Source organism: Orcinus orca, chromosome 11 (genome assembly GCF_937001465.1).
Source record: "Orcinus orca chromosome 11, mOrcOrc1.1, whole genome shotgun sequence".
Classification (NCBI taxonomy): domain Eukaryota; kingdom Metazoa; phylum Chordata; class Mammalia; order Artiodactyla; family Delphinidae; genus Orcinus; species Orcinus orca.
Genome location: NC_064569.1, coordinates 34,561,689 through 34,587,241, shown reverse-complemented (window position 1 = coordinate 34,587,241; position 25,553 = coordinate 34,561,689). Strand labels below are relative to the sequence as shown.

General features: G+C 32.8%; 1 protein-coding gene across 1 annotated transcript in view; it reads left to right on the top strand.

The window, feature by feature from the left end:
- Positions 1-25,553, top strand: part of ADAMTS20 (ADAM metallopeptidase with thrombospondin type 1 motif 20) — a 195,643-nt gene that overhangs the window by 124,302 nt on the left and 45,788 nt on the right. Inside the window, exon 29 of the mRNA XM_004274437.3 lies at positions 22,979-23,146. Coding sequence (XP_004274485.2) covers positions 22,979-23,146 — 168 coding nt within the window. The remainder of the gene's footprint in view (positions 1-22,978; positions 23,147-25,553) is intronic.

The window sequence follows — 25,553 nt, the reverse complement described above, 5'->3', positions numbered from 1 at the left end:
TTTTGTATGTAAATGATGTCATAAGTGAAAAACCTGAATGTTCATTAAAGACCCTGTGTAGAGGTAACTTTTTTCAACCTCACAAAAAACAAATGACCAAGAAAACAATAACCACAAATTAAAAAATAGTAGGACAAAAATATAAAAGTCTTCAATTATTTAATACATGTCTGTTCCACAAAGGAGTTCATTGACTAATTCAGTCCTTGCACTAGGAAAGAACTATAATTTTTTTGATAAATTGAGGATAAAAATTTAAAAATCACAGTAGATGTATATATCAGAATTTTTATAAACTTTATTTATTAACTTTTTATAGGTATAAAATAAATATATATCATTAGAGTATCTGGATTTCTTATTATATGAAGAATTTTATTCCTTAAATTAGCCTTTTATATTAAAAGGGTTTAAGTGATCTGAAGTTTTGTTGTTAAAACCAGATATAACCCTTTACCTCTTTCAGTGTTGTTGCATATTAGCCAAATTTCAGAATACCTCTAATTAACATATCAGGTTGATATTCTTTCATGTACAACTTTAATTTCGGATCCTATTTACTAGGTTAGAAAATTAAGAAATGTATGTATATATATACATGTGTGTGTGTATATATATATATATATATATACACACATATATGAGTGACATGAAATCTTAAACACTTTTCATTTTAAAGCAAAATTAAAATACCAAGTGCTAAATCATTAAAATGTAACTAGGAAAAAAGTTGTAAATATACATTTAAATTTTCTCCATGTTGGAAACCTTGTGTTGTAATAATTTATAAGCATGATTAAAGAAAGGAATAAATAAATCTTAACGTATGTCTGTTAATTTAATGACTGCATTTTTGTGATTAGTCAATGTGAAATGATTGTATTTTAACCCTTGCTTATTAATGATGTGTTGTGGCTTTGTGCTTTGCATAATTCACATGTATGTTATATTTTTATTCCTTGGATCAGTACCTAAAATGTTTTAAGTCACTGAACAGATCCTGTATTATAATGAATGCCTTTTTTCTTTTGATGTATTTTTCTTAAATAACAAATTGTTAATTTTTCTTATTAAACATTTAATTGTTGAATAGTATACGTTTTCATAATTTTACTGAGTATATGTATAAGCTACTGCTATTTTTCAGATAATCCTATTAGAAACTAACATTGGTATTTAAAAATAAGATTTATTGTTGGCTATCAATTTTTAAATACTAGAAATTTTAATATTCTTTTCATATATTATAAATAATGAATAAAAATTTGTGATGTAAGCAAATTCATTTAGTAAGTTAACAATAGATGTGCTCTTGCCCAGGGTAGTCTTTAAAAGATGAGTAAAAGTTTTATTTTTCCTTTATATTGGAAGGGACACTACATGTAACATAAACTATTCTAGCAAATGCTCTTTAAATAAATTTATATTAACTTATCTTTATTTCCCCCTAAACCTCATTTAACTGACTTATTTTCCTAGAATCTTCCTACATAAAATGAATATTTTTTTATTCCCTACATAAAATGAATTCATGTTTGGTAAGAAAATGTTGTGTATTCCATTGTGTTCTGGGGTTAATAATGATCACACAGAGGTAAAGAGAGTATTTTTCCCATTCAAGATTGTTTTTTCCTCTAAAAATGAGAAAATTATTTTTTAAAAAGGAAAGCTTGATACTTGAACCCTCTTGATGCTAATCCTTTTCCCCAAGTGTCTCTTTTTAAAATAATACCCTCCTGTAGCATTGTGTTAAAAAATATATATATGTGTATATATATAGAGAGAGAGCACTAAATTTCTAATATGATACAACAGAATGTGACAAATAGAGGCGCTTTCAGAAATGAGCATGGGGTAGCTGTACACACTTAGTAAATCTGCAGTTTGTCAATTTAACAGTTTTGTGTAACAGAAGAACACTGAGGGACTGAGCAGAGGGGTCAGGCAGCCTCTTAAACTGTAGCTCCCACTCAAGGTGGAATGTACTTGGGAAGGAACTTGTTACTGGCTCCACTGCTCCTAAGACCAGAATCAGCCAGGGGAACAAGGTAATGTGTGGGGAAATGGTTTCAAGAAACTGTCCATTCTTTGTAAAGTGGAGTGTTCAGTAAAACAATTTATAGTAATCAGTTATTTTCGTAAATTTGGAAAAGACACACGCAAGTATAGCAACAGACTGGAAATCTATTTTATTTCCAATTTATCATAGAAATCTGTTGAAATAATGTTTCCATTTATTATATTGCCATATCATTCTATGGTACATTCATCAACTCTCCCCCAAATTATGAGCATCCCCTACATGTTCGGCATTGTGTTAGTCACTAGACGTAAATCAGGCACAATCCCTGTGTACAAGGAGTTTGCAGTTTAGTGGGGAAGGTACCAGATAAACAGATGATTAGAAGCAGAATGGGATTCCTATCTTATTTCAGTAACAACTTTGTGATTTATAATATTAAAGACTCATAATATCGGGGGCTCAATAGATTATAATTATCCAAGAATTGGTAATAAGAATTGTATTTGAAAGCATAGTAATTATTCCAGTAGATCCTTCTAGAAAGCCTTAACTAGCAGGAGGTATTCCATTATAACCTGGCTAGAGATGAGTGGCGTCCAAGTCTCTGTGCTAGAAGAATAGGTTAGTTTTTGCCTAATCCCAGCATCTTTTTCTTTTGTCTGTGTGTGTGCATAAATTTCATGAATCACCGAAAGGGAGAATGTAGACTGATTTATAGTTTGCCCTAGATATGATGCTTTGAAAATAATTTTGGAGATACAAATGGACCTTGCAGGTTTGAAATGTGTGACTTAGGAAAAATTTAAGGAGATAATCTAACGATGAGAATGTAAAAAAAGATACTTGTAAGTGTGTTTGGTTGAGTGAAGTTAGAATGTAGAGTTTAAAATAACTCTAAAAAACATGTCAACGTGAAATGGTGATACTGCTATATTTTTCTTTATATGAAGAAAATGGATGGTCATGTTTCCATTGTAATTCTGTTTTCCCAGGCATAATGCTTCAGAATGTTAAAGAATTTCTGGAAATAGATTTTTAGATGTTTTAGAAGAACAGTCTCAGTATTCTACAATATCTATGTGCTGTAGGAGATATACAGGCATGGTTAATATTAGTGCATTTATTAGATCCCTAATTTTTTGTTATAATTTTGTGTCAACTTTCGGTAGACTGAGAATCAGATTTTAGTTCCTATATAATTACAACAGAGTCAAACATTAACACTTTAAAGAGTCTATTTGACATTTTCTAGACAATTTCTAATTTTTAATTATACGTACATTTCTCAGTAAAATATTTTGATCACATACCCTTATATATTATTATATATCTATACATTGCAAGCATAAACTAATATATAAATGTAATTTATAGAACATATAAATTTAAAAGGATAAGATGAATATTAAATACATTTTTAATTTTATGGATAATAAAGTTTTTCTCTCAGTGAACTATTATTGTACTCATCTCATGTTTAAAAAGTGGTAGAATGTTTCATTAGTTTGAAAATCTTGTTTTAGTACTGTTAGAGCAATTCAAAAGTCTGGTTTATTCCAATATGTGATTTCAGTAGCTTCCATAGCTGAAAAAATTACTTTGCTAAATGCATACCTCCATATAGCAAAGTTTATCACTGGATGTTCCTATTATAAACTAGTCATTGATTTTAAATCATCGGATCATACCAGTTATTTTAAAAAATTTTTTTGAAAATTGACAAATTTCCATTTTCCATTCTGTCATTTGCTTCTTGAAAAGTACTGGAAGGGGTTATATCTTTATATTTTAACAAATACTGTTAAAACAGTGAAACTTTGAAAGATTTGGAAGCAATTTAAACATATTAGAAAATCTTGCTCCAAAGTTTTAAAAATACACTGGAGAATTTCTGTCGTTGGCATACTTATGGTAACAAAGTCCCATAACACTAGAAACACTTCCAAACATTTCAAAATGTTCTCTCCTTAGAAGGATTTTCCAAAAGCAGTTGCTTTCTCATCCAATCTTAAATGTTTCCTTTATCTTAAAGGAGAGATTATAAGTCTATTTGTTTAAGTGACAGGTATAACATTTTAATCCTTATCATAGAAAAAATCAGCAAATTTGGAACAAGCCTCTTTTCATAATAGAAAAATTAATAATTCATCTTCATGACCCCATTTGGTAATTTGAACACAATCGGCAAAACTCTGTGACTTAAAACTGAAAAACCAGCAGGAGCAGTGTGTCATGGCACTCATCTGATTATAGTGTTATGAGTTGATACATGTACTGTAATCTGTTCATCTTCCTAAGTGGGTGTGTGTGAAGTGTGGTGGGTACACTGAAAGTGAGTGGCAAGTGATGATCTCCCTGCCAGGATACCTAATGTATTATATGCATTACATATCAGGCTGACATATAACCCCATATAGCAAAGCTTATTTTCTTACTTTAGATGAAAACAAATGTGAACAGAGACTATTAAAAAATGTTTTTGGTACTCCATTGAATCACCTTGCCTCTGAGATATACTTGAGACTTAACGGTTCAGTAACATCTATAAAACCTTATACGTTACACAGTAAAGATTGGAATTATGTAATTTGTTTTCATAGACACCATCATCTGCTTCTTGGTTGTACTCCCCTACCCACATGATTGGGTAAACTTAAACTCACCAATGTACCTAAATCTAGTAGGCTATATCTAGGAAGGTACTCTGTCACGTCCTATTGTGATATGACCTTTGTACTAAAACCCTGGTATCATATAATATGCATTATATGACATTCATATATTTGTGCAAGTTAAATGATGTATTACAAAGTTTTTGGTAGATCACATAACAAATTCTTCTCTATCAGTTGTAACTGAGCTCTAAGGTGATCCTCTAAGACTGCTCTGAGCTATTTTCAATCTCCCTGAACTTTTGACATTTTGCAGTTGTGACCCAGGGAGACTCAGAGACTTTGGAGGTAACTATGAAGGGAATGGTGGCCACTGAGCTCCCAAAAATTAATCCCCATCAATCCATTCAAGGTTATTAAGAGCCCATCTGTAACAGACACTGGGCTAAGAAAGCTAAAGATGAATAAGAATGGCATACTGTACTCAAAAGATTCACAGTCCAGGGAAAAATAAATATATACACAAATCACAAGGCAGAAATGGATGTCATGGAAAGTCAGAAAATGTGCATCCAGTTGGAGAAACATAGGGCTTTATCAAGAAGGCATAAGCCTTGATGGGTAGATAGGATTTGAGTGGGAAAGGAGGAACCAGGTTGGAGATCACGCTGAGCAAAACCAGAGGCCAGAAAAAGTAGTTATTTGACTAGTGTAGGTTGGTTTGTGAGAGACAAGGGGCAAGAATAAAGTTAGAAATATGAAATATGAATTGAGCCATAGCAAGGAGGACCAATAAGTATCATGCTTAAGAGAATTTAAAAATGGAAAAATTCTTTAAGTTTGTTAAAAAACACTGAATTTTTTGGAGTGGGAACACAGCAGTGTTTTAGGAAGATTCATAGGCAATTCTCATCATAAATTATAAACACATTGAAAATATCAGAGACTGGAGATGAGAAGTCCAAGAGGGGACTCTTCGAAAAGTTTAGAGTGATGATTTAGGGACTGTTCAGTTACTCATCAAGTATTTATGGATTACAACACTCGAATTGTAATGGAGTAGAATAAGCTGGTAGAGGAGAGATTCATGGGACTATTTTTTGCAAATGGGAGGAAAAGATATATAAGAGAACATCTTGTCAAGTACTGTATTGTCAAGATAATAAAGTTGAGAAAAGTCACGTTGGATAATTTTGAGATAAATTAAGTTTGGGCTTGAAGAGAGTAAAAAGTTTGGGCAATGAGTCAATTTACTATGCTTACAAACTGCAGATTGAGCGGCCCATTTGATGGTGTATAACTTGGCTTTGTATTAGTTTCACGTAAGAGAATATAATCTTGACTTCACCAAGAGAAATGTAAATTTTCATTTACCAAAAGAGTTTGAAGCAATATCATTATTCCTAAGCCTACTGAAACTTTTAATAGTAAGTCTATTCTAGATCTTGTGATTAAGAGTTGTGGTGTTAGAATGCCTACGTTTGAGTTAAAACTGCTATTATTTAACTGAGTGACTTTTGGAAAGTTACTGAACATTTCGAAGATTTTGTTTCATAGAATATAATAATAGTGCCTACCGAAAGAGGACACTTTTTAGTATTAAATGGACAATGGGTAAAGTGATTAGCATAGGGCCTGTTACTTAAAGACTCAATGTATTTTGCTTTTTATTATCACATCCAATAATAAGTACTAACTCTCTTTCCTCAAAAAGCTAAAAATCCAAACGCAGTAGATAAGTATAACACATTGAACAATCTGCAACAAGATCTACTGAAGCAAAAATACTCTAGTGTAAGAAAGAAATCAATTCAGACTAGAGTTTGGCTTCTTCTTCAAACTTTTAGGAAATGTGACATTCAGCAATACTTTCAATCATAAAGGTACAATTCAGTGAATTTTAGTGAACACACCTGAGTAGCCAACACCCAGACCAAGAACAGTACCCCAGAAATTTCCCCACATACCCCTTGCAATCACTGTACCCCCCAAAGCTACCCATATTCTGACATCAAATATCACTGATAAGTCTGCCTGTCTTTGGACTTTATATAAATGGAACTTAGAGAATTTGTTTGTGAGAGTCACAATATGACATTTGTGTGATTCATTCATGTTGCATGTAATTGTAGTTTCTTATTACATTCTAGTACTGCATGAATAAATTTGTTGTGTGAATAAATTAATGAATTTATATGAATATGCTCCAGTTGACAAGCAACTGGAGTTGTTTTTAATTTGGGATATACAAATAATGCTGTTATGAACATCTCTCACACATGTTTTTGGTGAACATGTATATGCACATCTGTTGGGTAGGTAGACAGGAGTTGAATCTTGGTTAATGCTTAGGTTCTGGTTTAGTAAATACTGACAGACAGTTTTCTGAAGGGTTGTATGGGAATTACAGTTGCTCCACATCCTTCCCAACACTTGATATTATCAGACTTTAAAATTTATAATCTTCATGGATTTCTCTTAAGTTATTCATTCAGTAGATATTTACATAGCAGTTAGTGTGTGTTAACGATGGTTGCATAGTACTTGGTGTGGAGGATAAAAACACGAATGTATCATGAGATAGAAGATATTACATATTACAGCTGGATAAAAAAAGACTAAAGCAACAACAAATTAATACATTTAAAGAGATGACTATCATCATTTTTGAGACAAACGTTTCTTTTAATGTGATATTTATTAATAGCAGGAAATATGATTCTAACCTAGTTCCAAAATATAAACAAAAACAGAATTGAAAATACTGTGGCAAGCAGTCAGACTTCTGGGGAAGAGAACTTTGGTGGAATTATTAAACTTGTCAAAAAAAGGCTTGCCCAAAGTAGAACCATTTTTATTTCTAGCCTGTAATTTTTTCAGGGTATAAATATATTCACAAAAGTATTTTTTTCTTATAGTAGACTTTACCCATCATAAACAAATGCAAATATGATAATATTCAATAGGTAGAACCAGAAAGCATTTTGTGTGATTAAAGATTAATCACTCTGGGATATCATTAAATATAGTGTGAGAATTGAAATGTACAAATTGTACCGTGTAAATGGTGATGTGTGCTCTGTGAGAATATATTCTTTATAGGAAAGTGAAAGAATAAAAGGAACTTTTTACTGCCACACTAATAAAAAATGACTCCATATTCTACCACCAGAGTTTGCATCCTTCCATCTGAGGGAAGCTTTTTTACTGCTTATTCATAGGCCTTAGGAATATTTTCAGATCTGGGAATAGGGAAGATAATCAGGCCTGGCTCCTCTCACATCAGTGGACATTTCTTCAGCATCCAGGCTCCAAAGAACAGTAGGAGCTCATATGGGCTCCAGTCTCCAAGTGAGCATTTCGTTGCTAAAATTGGCAAGATCTTAATTTTAGATGAAACCAGGAGATGTTTCTCATCTCTGCTGATCCACAAGGCACCCCATAGAATCAGTAAAACAACAACAAAAATCTTGGAGAAAGAGATCTAAATTACATGAAGCTTTCTTTTCTATGTAATTTTGGTAGAATTAAGGGCCATTCAACTCTACCTCATTCAGATAACATAAACTGCATATTTAAGTGATGTTTGTTTGTATGTATTTGCTCGTTTTTTTTCTACATAACATTTTTTCATTCAGTAAACATTTATAGATGTGGTTTCTGACCTTATTAAGTTTAGAATTCTCATTTATTTTTTATTTCAGCATCTTTAATGTGTGGGCATATTTTGGTAGAAAGTCTAGTTATTTTTGTTGATGCATAATTTATACATGAAAATCATCCTAATATCCAAATTTCTATTATGTTAACAAGGATATGGTATTTATTTAGATATAATTAAATAGGCCATTTAAGATTATGGTTTATATTGAGGAGAGCTTTGGAGACATTTTTTGTATTTCATGAAATTAAACATTGTCTTCAAGTTTTTATGCCTGTGTCACTCTCAAACTATGAGGATTTTTTAGTTATTTTTAAGTCAAAATATGGAGAAAACTTGTACATAAAACTCACTTCCTTATTGACTGGGAAAATGTTTCCATGTATATATATATTAATACTTAGGAAAACTCTAGAGAAGTTTTTAAAAGAGAAATTAGTTGGAAAGATTTTAGCTGTGGCTATGATAATGAAAAGCAGATTCTTTTTTGAAAGCTATTTTATCAGAAACTAAAATTTATAAGTCTGGGAATAACTTCATGATTTCATTCAGATACCTATGTCATAGTGAATGAGGCAATATAAAACTATAAGATTTATTTGAAATTTCTTAGGAAGTAAAGGATGGCATATTCTCCTACCAATGGATGTCCTGTAATTCAGGTGTGCAGGAATTTGGATTTTCTGGTTTGAGTAAATAATACAGCTTTAAAAATAAACCCATAAATATATATCTAAAAAGTTAAATTATTGTGATTCTTGAAATGTTTTAAAAATACTGTTTTCTTACATTTTTTTGGTATTATACCTTTAAAATTGGTAGAGACTTTCAATTTCCTCTTTCCTATCCTTCTACACAAAGCATACATTATTTACTAAGTTTCTCATCTGAATTATACACAGTTTCTATGTTGATGAACCTTTCTAAAGTTGGAGACCATACATAACATAATCCACTTCTTTTTAGGAAAATTATATGACTGCTCTTCTGTATTTTGAGGTAAAATTGATATATATGGAATATTCCTCTGTAACTCTCATTCTGCACCTTGAAGTAAGAATACATCAAATTCCTCCTCTACAGAGCAAATACTTGAAGGCAGCTATTTTTCTGTTTTCCTGGTTAAATATATTTATTTTGTTCAACTCTTTAATCATTGTAATCACCTTTTTTTACTTCTCTCTCAAAATCTAACATCTAGAATTTCATTCATTAGCAAAAATGGTCTAACTGTAAAAAGAATATTGCCACCCTTGATATGAACACTGAGCCCAATATAATCAATATTGCATCAAATTTCAGTTCCTAGTGGTCACCTAGTTTTTTTTATACTGATCTTACATCAGTATAAGCCTAATATGTATGGTATATGATACTGTTATTAATCATTTTATTTTTCCTTAGGAGTAGATATTTTTAAGTAAAAGTATAGAACTTCTATTTTTTCTCTAGTAGTTTGCATTCGTATAGTTTTTATTTAAATTCTCATATTTGACTTTTAAATAAATCCTTCCAACTTTATGTCATAAGTAAATTGGGAAGTGTGCATTTCATGTCTTCATAAAGTAATTAATAGTCTCCTCCATACCCAGGTGGATCCAGAGCTCAAGCACATACCTCTAGAGAGAGCTCACCCAGTTTGGCATTGATCTCCATTAATGAACTAAATATCATCGATTACAGTTTTGAATATAGTCTTATTAATGTAACACATGTACATAGTTAAAAAAATAAGTGATGCTAAAATGCTGATAAAGAAAAAAAGCTATCTCCTGTTGCAGTCTTTCCTAACCCAGAATTAATCTTTAAATCCTTTTATCTATGTCTTCTGATACGTAATTCCTTATTCCCGAACAGGCTTACTTTGCTATTTATTGATGCATCAAAAAAAAATAAATTACCTATTGACTTCCTTTTATAGAGGTTGACTATTTAATTCCTAAATGGACTGCTAATTCTACAATCCTATCTTCAAAATAAATCTTGATTCAGTCAACAGTTAGTGTTCCTTACGTCACTGTGAAGCCAAGTAGTGTACTTTGAAGCACTGTGCTCCTTTTTGAAAAATTAATTAATTAATTTATTTTTTGGCTGCGTTGGGTCTTCGTTGCTGCATGCAGCCTTTCTCTAGTTGCAGTGAACGGGGGCTACTCTTCACTGTGGTGCGCGGGCTTCTCCTTGTGGTGGTTTCTCTTGCTGCGGAGCACGGGCTCTAGGCGTGCGGGCTCAGTAGTTGTTGCGCACGGGGCTTACTTGCTTTGCAGCATGTGGGATCTTTCTGAACCAGGGCTACGAACCTGTGTCCCCTGCATTGGCAGGTAGATTCTTAGCCACTGCGCCACCAAGGAGGTCCCTAAAGCACTGCTCCTTTCTTGCACAACTCTGATTTTCCTAGAGTTAGTAACTGCTTCCTTTAAAAATTTGCTTAGTTTTTCTTTGAATGTTCCAATTATTATTTTTTCTCTCAAGTGCTTGAACACGTATATAAAATCTCTATGAATGTTTTTTTCTAAATGCTCAGATATTTCTCTTTCCTAGACTCCTCCCAGAGCCCCCTGACCCCCAGTCATCCTCTTCTGATCTGGCCAGGACAAACAACCTTGCTGACCATTCTCTAATCCTGTGAAGCCTTTCACTCAGTTTCGATTATGATGACTTTTTCTTGCATCACATGTTTTTTTTTTTTTTTTTAATTTACTCTTGCATATGAAAACACTTTTCCCTGTATCTTCTGGAAAGATGAAAAATGGGAGGTACATTTTTCCTTTTGTGCAAATCTGAAAATGTCTTTGGTCAGTCCTCATATTTCATTGATAATTTGGCTGGTTTTAGAATTCTGGCTTGAAAATAATTTCCCTCAGAATTTTTAAGGGATTATCTTATCCTCTAGCATTCTGAGATGTCTGGTGATTCTGACTCCTCATTTGTTGTAGGTGCCTTTGTCTTCATGTCTGTGTCACTGAAGCTTTTGGTATCCTTGTCCCTGTTGTTCTGATATTGCATGATAAAGTGACTTAGTGTTTGTGTGTGTTTAAAATTCAGTTTGTTAGGCATTCTATAGGCCCTTTCATTAAGGAGACTTGTGCTGAGAAAATCAACTTTGTTATTTCTTGGATAATATCTATGCAACTATTTTCATTGTTCTTTCTTGAACTCTTTCTAGTTGAATATTAGAATTCTTGATCCTCTAATTCTCTTATTTTCTGTCTCTGTCATTTGATTTTACTTGATGGGAAACTTTGTCAGTGTATAAACCATCTCTTGAATTATTTATGTTATTACATATTGAATTATCCAAAGCCTTTTCTTGCATTCTAATTGCTTTGGGGCCATAGTATTCTATTCTTCTTTTGCCCATATAGCATCTAGTCTCTCTCTCTCTCATATTAATTACTGTTTTTTTGAGGGGAGATTCTCTCTTGATGGTCTCCTTATCCTTTGGACCCTTTCTTTGGGTAAGGGTGGGAGTGGTTTTCTGGTTTTCCTATGGAAGTCTTTTCTTTCAAAAGTTGATAATTTTCTGCAGCTCATATTTAAGAGTAAGGCACTAGAGAATTGATATGAAACTGCGTTTGGATAGCATCTAGTGACTGATGATATTCCCTGTAAGTCAATAGTTTAAGGTCTTTTCTCTTGGAGACACAGTTTCTCAGAGAAGAACCCTTGAACCCCCTGCCAGTGAGCAAGAGTACTCTGGGCAGAGAGATTAAGGGTCAAGAGTTCAATGCGTAGAATTCCCTTATTCTTCCTCCAGCATCCCCAACTCTGGAACTCCTGCAATTTAATTTCTCCAAAGAATAAACCCCTCATCTACCTAAAGAGGAGTTGAGGAGATGTAGCCCTTCTTGTTGCATCCAGGTGCTAAGTGGTTCAGAGGTCTTGTAGGTACAAGGTTGTCTTGCTTCACATTGGTCTTTTCTCTTCTTTGCATCTTCCAGTCTGTTTTATTGGCTTTGACTTTGTGGGTTGAAAAAAAAAATCAAGGAGGGAGGGGGAAATGAACACATATGATCACTCCATCATTTTTAACGGAAACTGGTTAGGTTTTTGTTGGGGTTTTTTTTGACCATATGTCTATTCACCTCCTATTCTTTCTCTTCCTTCTCTCTGCTCTGAAATAACTTGAAGTATGTCTGATGAGTTTTTCAGCATCTTGGTAAACAGAATTTTTTTACAGAGGGAACAAGATAGGGTCTTACCTGAATTCCCTTGAGGTGGTTACCCTCCTCTCACTACTGAATGAGCTACAAATGTATGAGTGTTGAACCATGCCCCTATTCCATTCAAGTGTTTAATAGAGAAACCCACACCATGGATTGTATTTTCACTACCTTTTTTAAAATTTATTTACTGAGGATTTGGGAAAGGAAGAAAAAGTCAGGGGAACGGAGGTTTAATATGACTTTAGAGTATTGTGTCAAGCACTGTTTTAGGTTCATTCATCCATTATCACCTTTAATCTCACAACTACCCTGAGGTGTAGGTGTTATTATTGCCACTTTATGATGAGAAAACTGAGGACTAGGAAGGTTAAGACCTAGCCCAAGGCTGTTCAACTGCTGACAATTGAGGTTCAAGTGTAGGTCTCTGATTCCAAATCCCATGCCCTTTTTATTATTCTATCTTCCACTCCCCAGTAGTAAAAACTATAAAACCCCGCCTTAAATTTTAACATAAATAATCTTTATCTGATTAATATAATTTTAAAGTTAGCTTAAGTTCACTGAAAAATTAATCCCGAAAACATTTTTGCCTCACAACTTTTATTGCATATGATAAATAGACATAAATAGGTGCAGTGGGTATCGCTCCTTTAATTTCAACTCTGACTTTTCCCTTATCAAAGCCTTCATAGAGCTCATTTTTTATTTCTCATCTGAGAGTTCTCTGTGCATATTCCTTTTCAGATCTTTATAACCCTACTTGAAAGCAAACTTCTTGGCTTTACTTCTGTTAACTCCCACAGCTAGCATGAAAACATTTGTAGAAACTTGAAATGGTAAATCCTGCTATTCTGTTGGCACTTGATTTTAAGAATTTTGTAAATGTTACCATAGTAAGTAATGCCTTGAAAGTCAATCTATTTTTTTAAAGGTATGCTTTAGTTATTTTTCTGATCTCTTTACCTTTTTATGGTCTACCCACACTGAATAGTTTTCTGCTTTGTTCCATCCAGGAAAGCAGATGCTCATGGTTCTGAATGCAGCTCCCAGGGGTTAAAATGTGGGTTTTTATCACGGAACGTGCCATACCATCTAACAAAAGTAACGTCCCAGTTGTTGTGATTTGTATAAAGACATCAAGAAAAAGTAAATGCACAATAATGGCCCCTAAAGAATTGTTAAAATTAGACAAGAGTTATATTATTCTCATATTGAGAGTAACAGTTTTTTTCCTGATACCATGTAATTGTTAAGATTTATGTTAGTGAGTCAATAAAATCTCTGAACAGGAACCCTTTAGATGAGATTTTACAGAGGAGTCTGAAATGTTCATTACTCCTTTGTAATGCACACACACTATACTATTAGACAGAAAGTTAAAAGAATAATCTACAAGCTTTAAACTAATGCCAGTTTTTCCTGAGCAATTTTATTTGCTACAAATAGTGCTTACATTTGAATTAGACTTACATTTACTGTTGCTTCCAGCAAAATAAACCTGAGTTCAGTAACTCATGTTTGCAGGTTTATAGGGATTGTTTATCAAATCTTATTATTGAAGAAAATGAATCCAATAATTGAGTATTTTAGTTATCATATACTGGGGTGATTTTTATCCCAATTTCCTAATATTTATGTGTGGAAAACAGTATATGATAAGTGAAATTTTCTGTATAAAGTACTTGCATGAGTTATTGCAATTTTGCTTCAGGTTTTATATTTGAAAGTGAAAATAATCACAGAATTTTTCCATAGCCATAATTATATTATAGTAAATTATCTTTAAATATTACTTGCAATTGAATTAGCCAGATAAATTATACATGAGATAATTGTGTTGCATTGACTAGCTTAGAACTGTAAGTCCATTTTGTGTGTGTATGTAAATAGATACATATATACCTGCCCCCCAAAATTTTAGAACATGAAATAGAAATCAAAATATTATAATTTTTACAATAATATAAATGTGAAAGTTTACTGGATATGTTTGTTATTAAGCATATATTTCTTTGTCCTTTAAGTTGAGACTCAAACATCTTTGCAAATGAATCTGACTTGAAAAATTTTAAATGTCTAAATTTGCAGATTTTAAATATAATCAGATACAATGCAACTGAATGAAATATTTCAGTAGTACGTATTCTAAAAACCAAATGCTGTCTTGGATTATTAAAGCTGCGTAGTCAAAGGGTGTCTGTAACAGGTTAAAAAGGAAATATTCAAACTCCATTAAACTTTAAAACTCTAAGTATAATCTTTCAGGAAATACTATGAATGGGGTCCCTGTTGATAAGATTTAGTATCTTACTCCTTACTGCACATATGCATTGAATTAAAGGAACAGTAGCAGTACTATATTTACAGAGTTGACACTCTACTCTTAATATGCATATTTTTGTCATTTTTTTGCTTCTCTTTAAACAGAGAGATACCCTACTCTACTATACTCTGGCTGTTTTGCTCTAACTACTTTAATGTTTTACTTCTCTAATAGTTTTGGAGCTCAATTTAAAATAGTATTCCACCATTGTAAGGAATGCCCTTAATTACAAAGTATTAATAGTTGTATAAAACTCATAGCTAAGATTTTTCTATAGTGGGGCTTTTCTCTTAGATAGATAGTTATCGTTGTCTTCCTGAAATTTAAAAAAACCATGCTGTTCCTGGGGTTTAGATGTAGTCTGTTTGTTTGATTAGCCTCTTTATTTTATTTAGAGAATGTTATAATAGGCTTCTTAAAAATCAGAAAGAAAAAAAGAAACATACATATCCATGAATGCATACACACAATAGTGTTTTATTCCATAGAATATCTAACTTCTGGACTGTTTTGGCCTGAAACTCTATTATTTCCCTTTGTAATATGTCATTTCATAGACAATTTTTTTGTTTCATAAGAGTGTCGTAAAGACATTTAACATAATCACCAAAACATAGTTTAAAAAAATTCTCTGGCAAAATAGCTATGATCAGAAATTTTCCATGAAAAATTTAAAATTTAACTTTACTATAGAAGCATACAACTGTTTAGTTTTGAAAAGTTCAAAACAAAGATAAATAATACATGTTCCTATAATGAGAAATTCATTGATACTTTTGGAATATTCATAAAGACAAAGAAAACGACAACTAATCCTCTCAAATTATTTCCAAGTACATGATTATGTTTTAGCTACTATGATACGTTTGTGTTTAAATCAAAACCTCTCCATTTTTTTCATTGTAAATTGATGCTTCTTATTCAGTTGCACCTGTCTTGATGGAAAGCATTTCTGGTTTGTAGTGAGAAGGTATATTTGGACTTAGATTTGTAACGTGAAATGATTGCATTTCTGTGAGTTTAGCTCTCCTAAAACAAAAAGACTGTGTGAACCCCTTTGTCACTTGGTAGCAGGTTTTCCTTGGTTGTCTTAGCTAATACCTGTCATACAGTAAGCAATAGGATGGACATGACTCCCAGCCATCCAGTTGTGAGCTTTCACATTTTCAACAGATGACTGTGGACCTTGCTGTCAGGAAACAGAGATAATGTGACATCTAGAAATAAAGTAAAAATTCATTTCTTCATTAGGTTGTTTGATGACTTAATGATTATGTTTCAAAAAACAACCAGAAGATTCCAAAGATTCTGAAAAGCAAAGTGAAATTGATTAATAGTAACTCACTTATTTTTATTCAGTTTTGTATTTTCTTGTTAGTCATTTTTTGCATAATAACAACATTAGAAAACTAAAATTAAGTCAAATTATGCTATTTCTGATAGCTGAAAAACTAAATGTCATTATTTTTAACTATCCCTGAAATGGTTTGTGATAAACCATAATATAGAATAAAATGTTTACAATGGTATTATCAAATTTTGATAATACTTGTTTCATGTTAAATATTTTCCTTATCAGCAAATGAAGAGGAATGCTAAAGAAGCTGTAGTTTTATTGTTACAAGATACTTTTAGTTCTGACTAATTGACCTTGAACGACTAACTGACCCTGCTGACTTTAAACAATGGGGTCATTGCCAAATTTACTGATTGAAGTCCATTTAGAGAACTGGAAATTATTTAGGCTATATATTGAATTAATTAGGAAATTTTAAATAAAAAACCGAGAATCTATGTGAATTGCTAAGTTTTTCTGTAAAACCTGTGCTTTCACTGATTGGTTGCTTATCTTGATAATCATTAAAAATATTTAATGTAGAACTTATAGTTGATGTTATAGCTCTTTTCTAATATTAAGTGTTTCTAATAATAATTTTCTAATATAAAATGTCAAATATTAGTTTTAGTACTTATTCTTAGAGTTATTTAGCTAAAGTTTACGTGAGGAACATAGAAACAAAAATATACTCCTTCATCCATAGATGACACTATGCAGTGGCAAGTGAAATAGACATTTCTAGCCAAATTTCTAGTCTAGCTACTTTTTTTTTGCCTAGCTACTTTTCTAGTCAAACTTAATTAAAATAGATCCCATGAGTAATTAATTCTTACTCTTAACTTTGACTTCACTTGTTTTTCAGTAGACCAAACTTTAGGTTCTTTTCTTTTTTACTCTGGTTTTCAAAGAGCTAGCTAAGGGATCTTTATAGCTAAAATTGAGGCTGACCATTACTATGTAATTTAAGCCTTAAATTTAAAATATACCATCTAAAATCAGCTAAGGTAGCACCAGTGAAATAGTTATTATTTTAGGAGAACTATGGTTCATGGTACAATGGTACAATTATTTCTTCTTTTGAGAAGAAGAATGGTTCATAACACGTTAAATTAGGAACAAGTGATTCTGGGGTTCTTTCTACTTTTCATGATTTCCTGTAATAAGTCTGTTCCCAGTAGAATTTATAGTCTAGCAGGGAAAAGAAACAGGGGAAGAGGCAACCAGGTATTGAGGTATAAAAGCTCTGTAAGAGCCACACCTAATCTAGCCTGGACTGATATCCTCCAGCAGCCAAAGGAGGCTTTGCAGAGGGAATGAGATTTAAAACTCAACACTGAAAAATATGTAGGGATTGAAATGGAAGACGAGTGCTGGGACTGGAGGACATGATATGTGCAAATGTCGTGAGCTGGGAATGAGCAGAGTGTTTTCCAGGAAACAATATTCTCTCTCTATGTCATCTTCCCATTCGCTTTTACATTATGGGAGACATTTTCATGGTTGTCCTTCATATAATTAACATTAAGGTTTGCAGGATTCTTTTTATTCTTTATTAATTTTAATATTTTTTACATTTTGCTATAGCATTATAAATTCTTTAGAGTTTTTTAAGTTTGGCCCCTTCTCTCATTTAAAAAATTCCTTTCTCCTTACCTTTACCCAGACATTTATATGAAATAGTTATTCTTTTACTAATATTACATATGAAAAATAGAGGTTGAGTGAGATTAAAGAACTTACATACAGTTACCCAGTTTGTTGTCAGTAAAAGGCAGTTTATACATGACAAGGGTATAGTGTAACAGTTACTTTTCAGGTCTATTTTATTGTTAATTAGGGTACATACTAATTCTCCCAATATCAGTATGTTTCCCACTACTTTCAGAGAGGATAGAGACCCAATCACCATTACAGTTTATGAAAGTCTAACACACATGCACAAACTCCACAGTTTTCCATTTTCTAGAACTGGAGCTAGGTAAACTTCATTTCCTTGTTTTACTTTGTCTTGCAATTTAAGTTTCTAGAATTAAATTAACAACAAGTTTCTCACAAATTGTCAATTCATTCATTCTTCTATAGTATCCTTATATGCAAACAAAGCAATAATCCACACTTCCAATATCAGAAGTAATCATTCTGTAATTATGTACAACTTCATTTGAAAAACGAGAATAGACTTGTTCCAAAGTTAATCATGTGAAAATGGACTCATTAATTCCAACTGTCCATCTTGAGATTGAATGTGCCAGTCAACCTGCACAGTTCTGGATATTCTATTCTATTTTTAGGGCCTGCAAATTCTACATTTGCTTTGAACGCCCTGTTTTCCTTAAATAGGCACGTGTCTTCACCTAATTTATAAGAATAGTCAATTCAGATTACTTACATTTAATGTCACCACTTCCTATAGCTATTGCTCCCTAGTATTCATGGAAAAATCTCAGAAAGAGTTAGTGAGTAAGACTGTCAACTAAGGATGACAGAGATGATTTTAAAGAAAAAAAAACTTTGATGAGAATTCTGGAAATAAATTTTACAGTTAATCAAAAAATGGTACAGATGAACCAGTTTGCAAGGCAGAAATAGAGACACAGATATAGAGAATAAACGTATGGACACCAAAGGGGGAAAGAGGGATGGGGTGGTGGTGGTGGTGGTGGTGGGATGAATTGGGAGATTGGGATTGACATGTGTACACTGATATGTGTAAAACAGATGAATAAGAACCTGCTATGTAAAAAATAAAATAAAGTTCAAAAAAATTATACAGTTAATAAAACCTCAAGGGAATAGGATGGTATCAGGGTTATAAAATAGAGAAAAACAAAAATGAAAAGAATTACTGGGGTCCCAGAGCAAAGAATGACCATGTTTGGGTTTTTCTACCAAATAAGCTATTTTGTGGAAACTTTACAACTCAGAATGTATTGTGGTTTGAGAGAAGGAAGGTAACATTTCACTAGTTATTTACTCTATGACTGCTTCGTTCCAACCAAAACATAATTCTTTGCATAATGTGTTCCCTTTTACTTAAATGCCCACATGGAATTCATCAGACATGATAAAATAATGTACTTATTCCTTTTCAGATCTTGGGGAAAGAGAGTGCTACTTTAAAAGTGTAATGAAAGCATAATTTACTTTGCAATTCTTTGATTTTATACATTTTGTCTATCTTTCCTAGAAGACTTTGAGTTTAATATCCAATAAATATATTTCATGGAAAAGTAAACTGTTTTAATAAATTATTTTAGAGTTTAATAAAAACAAATAACTGCTTGCACCAAGAATCAACATCAATTAATCAGCTGATATTTATCGTACCTTCCACTTTGTGGGTGACGTGGGTGATCTAAAAGGTCCTTGACCTCTAGAAGTTTGGATAAAGTATGTGACAAAAATAGAAAATGATGAAGTGCCAAAAACAGAGACAGAAGAGTTCAGAGAAGTGAAAGATTGATATGTATTCACCTTAGACATGGGATGGACTTAGAGCTTTAAGGATAAGTACTATTTAGAAAGCACCGGGGCAAGTGATTAGTCGAAGTAAAAGGAAACAATATGAATCAGGTACTGTGGTGAGTGAAAATGTCACCCTAAAGAGAAAGTAATTATGTTATACGTTAGTAGAGCAAAGGTTGTGTGTTGAAAAGAAACAGAATATTGTGCTAGAAAGGGATGTTGACTGAAATTTGGTGAAATAAGAAAGCAGGGAAGAGGTTTGTTTTCGTATTGTATTAAGGACAACAGAGATTCATTGTCAGTTCTTGAAAAAAGTAAAGAAGCAATATGTTTAAAATTATGTTTAACACTAGTCTTGGTTACAGATTAGAATAACAAAGAAGAGAAAGAATAAAAGGTGACTTCCAGTTAGATGAGGAGAGGCTATTCAGTTTTGTGAGAAACAGTCCTCACTTTGGTAGTGAACTGTAATGTCCCAGTTTACGTTCCACTCACAAATGCTGCTTATAGAGGAAATGCATTGTTCAATTCTAAAGTAGAGTCTTTAATGTCTCTTCTTGTGTTAGTTTCATAAATGAATTGGTCATTCTTATCAGAAATATCAACAATTTACTGCATGTTTACTGCATGATTCTTGGATTCTTGGCACTGATAAAAAAACTATGAGAATTTTGCAAAACAGAGACACATGGGCATTAGATAAGGCACATCAAACAAATATACAAGACCATCTGTCTTTGTCCATCAACAAAACTACATCTTCAAGACTGAGTTTAAATATTACCTCTCCCTGAGTGCTTACCAAATATCCCATAAAAAAATGACTATTTTTCACTATTTTCTTAATTCAATAATATTTTTATTGTATTATCTTAATGGTTTTTACTGTCTTGTATTTTTATTCTGATCTTTATTGAATTTAATATTATTTAAGATGTACTCTGGCATTATTCATTTAATAGATGGTGTCATTTAGATTATAAGCACTTTGAGGATAAGTCAAGGCAAAAGATGGTTAATGAATCTATATTTATATGCTACTCTTGGTATATGGCAGAAACTCAATAATATTCATAGAGTAAATAAAATAATAAACAGTTTTCCATCTTCCATAAGTACTACTGGGCTCATATCATGAGTATTCACAATAATGAATACTTTTTACAAGGGACTATCAGGGAGAGTAATAAATCCTCCTTTGTTCAAAAAGTCACAGTTTGAAAGTTAGAAAAAATACACAACCAAGGAGAAAAACATTCTTGTATGTGTGAACATGCATGTATACTCCCAGATAATATACACCTGGTACTCAATAGTATGTGATTTTTTAGTATAAACTATGTTATACTCTTTGAAAAATAAACAATGTAGTCAAGAAACAGGCAGGGAAGTGCCCAAGATAAGAGACCAAGAGGAGTAGAGCATAAAGGTAGATCTGAAAGGGAAGGTCAGTAGTAGGAAAGATGAGATCGGGCACATTCAGAATGAAACAACGCCATTTGCAGCAACATGGATGGACCTAGAGATTATCATATTAAGTGAAGTAAGCCAGACAAATATCATATGATATTGCTTATATGTGGAATCTGAAAAAAAAAGATACAAATGAACTTATTTCCAAAAAGAAATAGACTCAGACATAGAAAACAAATTTATGGTTACCAAAGGGGGAAGTGGGGGGACGGATAAATTAGGAAGCTGCGATTAATGTTTACATACTACTATATATAACATAGATAACCAACAGGACCTACTGTATAGCACAGGGAACTATACTCAATATTTTGTAATATCCTATAAGGGAAAATAATATGAAAAAGAAAATATATATACATACATATATGTGTCTCTCTCTCGTCTCTCTCTCTCTCTCTCTCTCTCTCTCTCTCTCTATATATATATATATATATATATATCTGAATTGCTGTGCTATAAACCTGAAGCTAACACAGTATTGTAAATCAACTACACTTCAGTACAAAAATAAAAAATAAAAAAAATAGCAGGAAAGAATGTACATGTAATACAGTTTATCAAGACCCGTTAAGAATTCACACTGAATTAAAGTGTGTTCTAAGTGGCATGTAAAGCTGTAGGTGTTAACAGGAAGAGAACATCTCAGATATGGTAATGTCTTAATAATCAAGGCACCAAGTTAAATTAATTCCCCACACAAATGGGATATAGTATTGCAGATAACATATAAAGGTAAATTATCCCCAAACTATTCATTTTTTTAATTTAAAATATTTTAAACATCTAATACTCTATATTAGTCACTCTTTGAACTCATAATATACATAAAATGCATAATATATTATCTAATGTTCTCAGAACTCAGTATATGTTTCTAAATGAAACCATATGTAACCAGCTGTCTCAGAGGAATGAGAGGAGTTATCTGGAATCCGTATCTTCTTTGCTTAACTTTTCCCTGGTACATATATCATGCTGAAAATTGTCAACATCCTCAGAGTATATGAAGGAAAATGGTAGAAGAGGAAGCTAATATTCACCGAAGATGTACCCTATGTAAAAGGACTGGATTAGATGTCTCATTTTCTTTATCTCATGTTAATCTTCATAATAAACCACTAATATTGGTGTCATTATCATCACTTTATAATGAAGAAACTGAGGTTTGGCCAGGGGATGAAATATACTTAAAGTCACCCAAATAGTAAGTGGCAGAGCTGGTATTCAATGCCAGAGCCCAAGCCCTTCCTCTCCTCTGCACTGGACTTGCTCATAAAATGGCAACTGGCTGAAAAAGGAAGTCTGATCACTGTTTTACATATATCCTTACAGAGATTTTAGGTAGTTTGTTTTTCACTAAATATTTTGGAGGGTTGATGATGGGGACATACAGTTGCCAGATGGAAGTGAAAAACAAACCTGAACTGAATTGCGCTTTAAAAAATTAATTTTATACTTTCTCATAGTTTCCTACATTGAGAGATTTTTGTTTTGTTTTGTTTTTGACATCCAAAGCACAGTTTGCACTATGGCAAGACATATGGGGTTAAAAATTGAATAGGTGGCGACCATACAAAATCGAAAGCAAGTTTTATTGAAATATGTGTGATAACAGGAGTTAGCTGCAGATAGTCTTTAACCTCAAAAGATCTAAAGCGTTTATGTGCCAGAAGAGTGCTTGGTATATGGTAGACAATCAATACTTTTTTGAAAAATAAATGGATACCTTATCATATCAATATCAGTGATGGTCGAGGGCAGATTGGCAAATTTTAAATTCTCTCAGAAATATCAAAGTATATCTTGATGAAATATCAAAATGATGATGTTTTGATTGCTTCATTTTACACTTCTTGCAGATAAACTTTAATTAGTAAAGATGAAATGAATCAAGTGCATTCATATTTATTTTCCAGTGCTCAGCTCCTTGTGGTAAAGGTTTAAAGTACCGTGAGGTGATTTGCGTTGACCAATTCCATGGGAAATTAGAAGAAAAATATTGCAGTCATCTACAGAAACCTCGAACTCATAAAGCTTGTAGATCTGTCAGATGCCCTTCATGGAAAGCCAAAAAATGGAATGAGGTATGTAAGATGTTTTATGATTATATATGTATTTTTGCATTTACAGAGAAAATCTTAATTCATTCTGTATGCTTTCAATAACCTTGAAAGTTTTACTCTACTAAATGTGTTTTATTCTATTACATAATTTTTTTGCACTATGCTCTGAATTAATATTGTACAGTGTTAACACGTTTGCTAAGTTCATAGCTTAATAACAAATTATTCTTTTTTTTTTAAACATCTTTATTGGGGTATAATTGCTTTACAATGGTGTGTTAGTTTCTGCTTTATAACAAAGTGAATCAGTTATACATATACATATGTTCCCATATCTCTTCCCTCTTGCGTCTCCCTCCCTCCCACCCTCCCTATCCCACCCCTCCAGGCAGTCACAAAGCACTGAGCCGATATCCCTGTGCCATGCGGCTGCTTCCCACTAGCTATCTACCTTACGTTTGTTAGTGTGTATATGTCCATGACTCTCTCTCGCCCTGTCACAGCTCACCCTTCCCCCTCCCCATATCCTCAAGTCCGTTCTCCAGTAGGTCTGTGTCTTTATTCCTGTCTTACCCCTAGGTTCTTCATGACATTTTTTTTTCCTTAAATTCCATATATATGTGTTAGCATATGGTATTTGTCTTTTTCTTTCTGACTTACTTCACTCTGTATGACAGACTCTAGGTCTATCCACCTCATTACAAATAGCTCAATTTCGTTTCTTTTTATGGCTGAGTAATACTCCATTGTATATATGTGCCACATCTTCTTTATCCATTCATCCGATGATGGGCACTTAGGTTGTTGCCGTCTCTGGGCTATTGTAAATAGAGCTACAATGAACATTTTGGTACATGACTCTTTTTGAATTTTGGTTTTCTCAGGGTATATGCCCAGTAGTAGGATTGCTGGATCATATGGTAGTTCTATTTGTAGTTTTTCAAGGAACCTCCATACTGTTCTCCATAGTGGCTGTATCAATTCACATTCCCACCAGCAGTGCAAGAGTGTTCCCTTTTCTCCACACCCTCTCCAGCATTTATTGTTTCTAGATTTTTTCATGATGGCCATTCTGACTGGTGTGAGATGATATCTCATTGTAATTTTGATTTGCATTTCTCTAATGATTAATGATGTTGAGCATTCTTTCATGTGTTTGTTGGCAGTCTGTATATCTTCTTTGGAGAAATGTCTATTTAGATCTTCTGCCCATTTTTGGATTGGGTTGTTTGTTTTTTTGTTATTGAGCTGCATGAGCTGCTTGTAAATTTTGGAGATTAATCCTTTGTCAGTTGCTTCATTTGCAAATATTTTCTCCCATTCTGAGGGTTGTCTTTTGGTCTTGTTTATGGTTTCCTTTGCTGTGCAAAAGCTTTGAAGTTTCATTAGGTTCCATTTGTTTATTTTTGTTTTTATTTCCATTACTCTAGGAGGTGGGTCAGAAAGGATCTTGCTGTGATTTATGTCATAGAGTGTTCTGCTTATGTTTTCCTCTTAACAGTTTGAGAGTTTCTGGCCTTACATTTAGGTCTTTAATCCATTTTGAGCTTATTTTTGTGTATGGTGTTAGGGAGTGTTCTAATGTCATACTTTTACATGTACCTGTCCAGTTTTCCCAGCACCACTTATTGAAGAGGCTGTCCTTTCTCCACTGTACATTCCTGCCACTTTTATCAAAGATAAGGTGTCCATATGTGTGTGGGTTTATCTCTGGGCTTTCTATCCTGTTCCATTGATCTATCTTTCTGTTTTTGTGCCAGTACCATACTGTCTTGATTACTGTAGCTTTGTAGTATAGTCTGAAGTCAGGGAGCCTGATTCCTCCAGCTCCTTTTTTCGTTCTCAAGATTGCTTTGACTGTTCGGGGTCTTTTGTGTTGCCATACAAATTGCGAATTTTTTTGTTCTAGTTCTGTGAAAAATGCCAGTGGTAGTTTGATAGGGATTGCATTGAAACAGTAGATTGCTTTGGGTAGTAGGGTCATTTTCACAATGTTTATTCTTCCAATCCAAGAACATGGTATATCTCTCCATCTATTTGTATTATCTTTAATTTCTTTCATCAGTGTCTTATAGTTTTCTGCATACAGGTCTTTTGTCTCCTTAGGTAGGTTTATTCCTAGATATTTTATTCTTTTTGTTGCAATGGTAAATGGGAGTGCTTTCTTGATTTCACTTTCAGATTTTTCATCATTAGTATATAGGAATGCCAGAGATTTCTGTGCATTAATTTTGTATCCTGCTACTTTACCAAATTCATTGATTAGCTCTAGTAGTTTTCTGGTAGCATCTTTAGGATTCTCTATGTATAGTATCATGTCATCTGCAAACAGTGACAGCTTTACTTCTTCTTTTCCGATTTGGATTCGTTTTATTTCCTTTTCTTCTCTGATTGCTGTGGCTAAAACTTCCAAAACTATGTTGAATAA